The sequence below is a fragment of the Mandrillus leucophaeus genome, unplaced genomic scaffold (genome assembly GCF_000951045.1).
Source record: "Mandrillus leucophaeus isolate KB7577 unplaced genomic scaffold, Mleu.le_1.0 Scaffold464, whole genome shotgun sequence".
In the NCBI taxonomy this organism is placed as follows: Eukaryota; Metazoa; Chordata; class Mammalia; order Primates; family Cercopithecidae; genus Mandrillus; species Mandrillus leucophaeus.
The window spans coordinates 2,195,724-2,199,313 of record NW_012104965.1 but is presented as its reverse complement, the minus strand read 5'-3'; the positions used below and the strand labels follow the sequence as shown (position 1 = coordinate 2,199,313).

General features: G+C 42.7%; 1 protein-coding gene across 2 annotated transcripts in view; it reads left to right on the top strand.

The window, feature by feature from the left end:
* DIRAS3 (DIRAS family, GTP-binding RAS-like 3) overlaps positions 1-2,794 on the top strand; it is a 5,916-nt gene extending 3,122 nt beyond the window's left edge. For both annotated transcript variants that reach the window (XM_011994997.1, XM_011994998.1), the window contains one exon: positions 1,386-2,794. In XM_011994997.1, coding sequence (XP_011850387.1) covers positions 1,456-2,145 — 690 coding nt within the window. In that variant the 5' untranslated portion in view covers positions 1,386-1,455 and the 3' untranslated portion in view covers positions 2,146-2,794. The remainder of the gene's footprint in view (positions 1-1,385) is intronic.
* The last annotated feature ends 796 nt before the right edge of the window (positions 2,795-3,590 follow it).

Sequence of the window (3,590 nt, the reverse complement as noted above, 5' to 3'; positions counted from 1 at the left end):
ACTGCACTGCAGCCTGAGGGATAGAGCAAAACCCTGACTCAAAAAAAAAAAAAAAAAAAAATCACTACCAAAACTCTAATACGAACATATTACTCTCATGGCCTTGCACATTCTAAAAGGGTCCTTTTCCCCAGTACTGGGACAGTATGTGTTCAACTACGCAGCCAGCAAGAAAGGCTAGTTTATATAGGGAGTGTGCTATATACAAAAAGCGTCTCTTCTCTTTCTGGTATTGTACATGACACAATCACAGCTGTACCTGAAGAGAAGTGCATTTTCAGGACCAGCATCACATAGAAACACGTATAAATTTCTATACTTAGTGCCAGAGGAATGACATTGCCTTGTACTTTTCCTACCTGTGTCCAGAGGCCAGCTATGCGGTCTGTCTGCATGGTGCCTAGAACTTTTTCCATCTGACCTAGGATGCTTCTGAAGCAGTCCCCCTGGGCAGCTGTCTGGTATTGAGGATATACCTCTGAGAAAAGTTTCTTACAAACCTATTCTACTGTGTTTTTTCCACAACTCAAAAAGTTCATTGACTGTTCAAATCCTGAAATTTCCTCTACTTCCATAAGGCTGAATTAAAACTACTCTGTTAAAGGTAGTAGCCATGGCAAAAGAAAAACCACTGTTCTGTAGAAAAACTCATTCAATATTTAGAATGTTTTCTAAGCAGAGATGAGATACTGAAAAGAAAGGTACATATATATATATATTTTTTAACTCCACTGTCATTGTGACTAAGGATTCATGAACTAAGACCCCTCCCTCAGCTCTTGGTGGCACATGGTGACCACATGCTCAGAGCAAAGGTGCTCCCCATGCCTCTTCTGGGGCTGTGCTGACTGCAGCTGCCTCCCCTCTCTACATCCCACACCACTGATGCCAAACACCCCTCCTTTCCCCTGTACTGATAACTCTGTAGCTTTAACCAGGGTGGTGGTGTCACTCTAAATGTCACGTTGGCATTCAGCCCCGGAGAGTGGGGAAAATTCCTCCACCTGCTTCTCTTTGACTGTTCAATCCTCTTCAATTAAAATCTTCATTTTACAAGAGAGGAAATGAGAGTAAGTGTTTCTTGTAGGGGTGTAGTGAGAATTTAATAAAACAGTTAAAGGAAAGAAAACAAAAGGTAGTATTGTTGCACTTTCTAGATGGTAAAAAGCAAACCACCAGGTCTGCTGAATATATATCACCTGCCGGTCCCTCGGTCTAGCAGGCTGAACTTTGTGCCTGGGAATTTTCTTCTCGCCGTGTGCACCCCTTTGCGTCACGGGGTGGACTCTCTCCAGAGTCCTAGTGGAGCAGCTGGCCAGGCTGACGTCATCTGACAACATTATAGGTTACCACTACCATCTCTCACCGTCTCACTTTCTTCCTAGGGAGTCAGTCTCCTGCTGCCAGCTAAGTGTGGGAGAACTTGTGCACGTATCTCCCCTCCGAATCCCAACGATGGGTAACGTCAGTTTTGGCTCCAAGGAACAGCAGCTGCTGCAGCGGTTGCGGCTTCTGCCTGCCCTGCTTATCCTCCGCGCCTTCAAGTCCCACAGGAGGATCAGAGATTACCGCGTCGTGGTAGTCGGCACCGCTGGTGTGGGGAAAAGCACGCTGCTGCACAAGTGGGCGAGCGGCAACTTCCGTCATGAGTACCTGCCGACCATTGAAAATACCTACTGCCAGTTGCTGGGCTGCAGCCACGGTGTGCTTTCCCTGCACATCACCGACAGCAAGAGTGGCGAGAGCAACCGCGCTCTGCAGCGCCACGTTATAGCCCGGGGCCACGCCTTCGTCCTGGTCTACTCAGTCACCAAGAAGGAAACCCTGGAAGAGCTGAAGGCCTTCTATGAGCTGATCCGCAAGATCAAAGGTAACAACCTGCATAAGTTCCCCATCGTGCTGGTAGGCAACAAAAGTGATGACATCCACCGGGAGGTGACCCTGAATGATGGTGCCACCTGTGCGATGGAGTGGAATTGCGCCTTCATGGAGATCTCGGCCAAGACCGACATGAATGTGCATGAGCTGTTCCACATGCTGCTGAATTACAAGCAGCAGCCCACCACCGACCTCCAGGAGCCCGAGAAGAAATCCCAGATGCCCAACACCACTGAGAAGCTGCTTGACAAGTGCATAATCATGTGAGCCCTGGGCCTTAAGAGCCAGCTCTTCCTATCCTGTAGTGTGTAGAAAACGTGGACTCATTTCACCGTGTTACATGTACATGGTTGACTTTGTGCTGTTTGGACTGTAACATCCATATTGTCAATAAATATACCTTGTAAGTGGATAACTTCTTTTTCCCAGGCCAGAGAATTCAAATTGTTAAAAGACTGGCATTTGAAGAGGAGAACAAAAGTAGCATGATGTATTTAAAGTAAGGCCTTTAGTAATAAATGTAATAAGAGAAAATGTTTTGAAAAGAACAAAACATCAAAATGAATAGAAAGAAAAATTGGAAGGTGTCCTTTGGTAACCCTATTATTGTGTATTACCTTTAAACATTTCACATCGTGTAAGTGTTTAATCATATCTTTTAATTGTGTAATTAAGAAAAGTGTTTTCACAACAAAAGCTTTTGACAAATTGCTGCGTGACATATACTATATTAAAAAATGAATATGCTATAGCTGATCATTAGGGGTTTGGGAGCAGAGAAAATTGTGAAAGTGGAACTCTCTCACTAAAGATGTTAGTAGTTTCCTATGTCCTTTAAAAATGTTTGAGTATTCTGCATAGCAGTTTTGAAAAGTGTAACCGCTTCTTGACTTAATAAAGCTTTTCCTGCATGCAATCAGCTGTAAGAATTTGTCTTTCTAGAAAACAAAACATTGCCCATTGTATTAAAATTTAAACCATATCTGTTAAAGGTTTCCAATAAGAACTTCACACATGGGTGTCCCTGCCATGTTGAAATTATCCAATATGGGAGGGAGGTGTTTTAGGGAGGTCTCTGCAATGCAGAGCTGTTTTGTGTCTTTCCCGGACTGACATCCAGAAGAACTCCAGGCATCTTTGAGGAAGATGGTCACAGTGTTGCTGTCTCAAGAGGAAGCAGGTGAAAAGCAAGCCTCTGCCTTCCGTCTCTTCCTATATTCTGAAATACTGGATATAGGCAATAGGGAGCAGAATGAAAGATAAGGGGGGGAATGATATTTGAGAGACTCCCGTATAAGGGAGTTTTTAGAGATTAATTTTATATTTGAACAGAATTTTTTGAGTGAGGGAATAGAGTATACATATCCTTGCTTTTGAGAGTTTTTTTTTTTTTTCTTTTTTTAACTTGGGAGTGGTTCAGGGGAGTCTCTTCATCTAGTGATTTTTTCCCCCACAAAGTATTATTGAACAAATATCTATTGAACAATGTATGTGCTTCTAGAGGAGAAGCACATTGTTGAGAAGGAATTGTAAACACGATTTCATGGTACTCTAGATAGTTTCAAGCTTAGAAAATCTATTCAGTGGCTCCTTTTTAAATAATTAATTTAAAATTTCCCTATTCATTTTCATAGCAATTATTCTCAACCACTTGGAAAATACCCAAATGGTTCTACCATATAGTTTTTTATGAATTCTTTTCCTAAAAACCA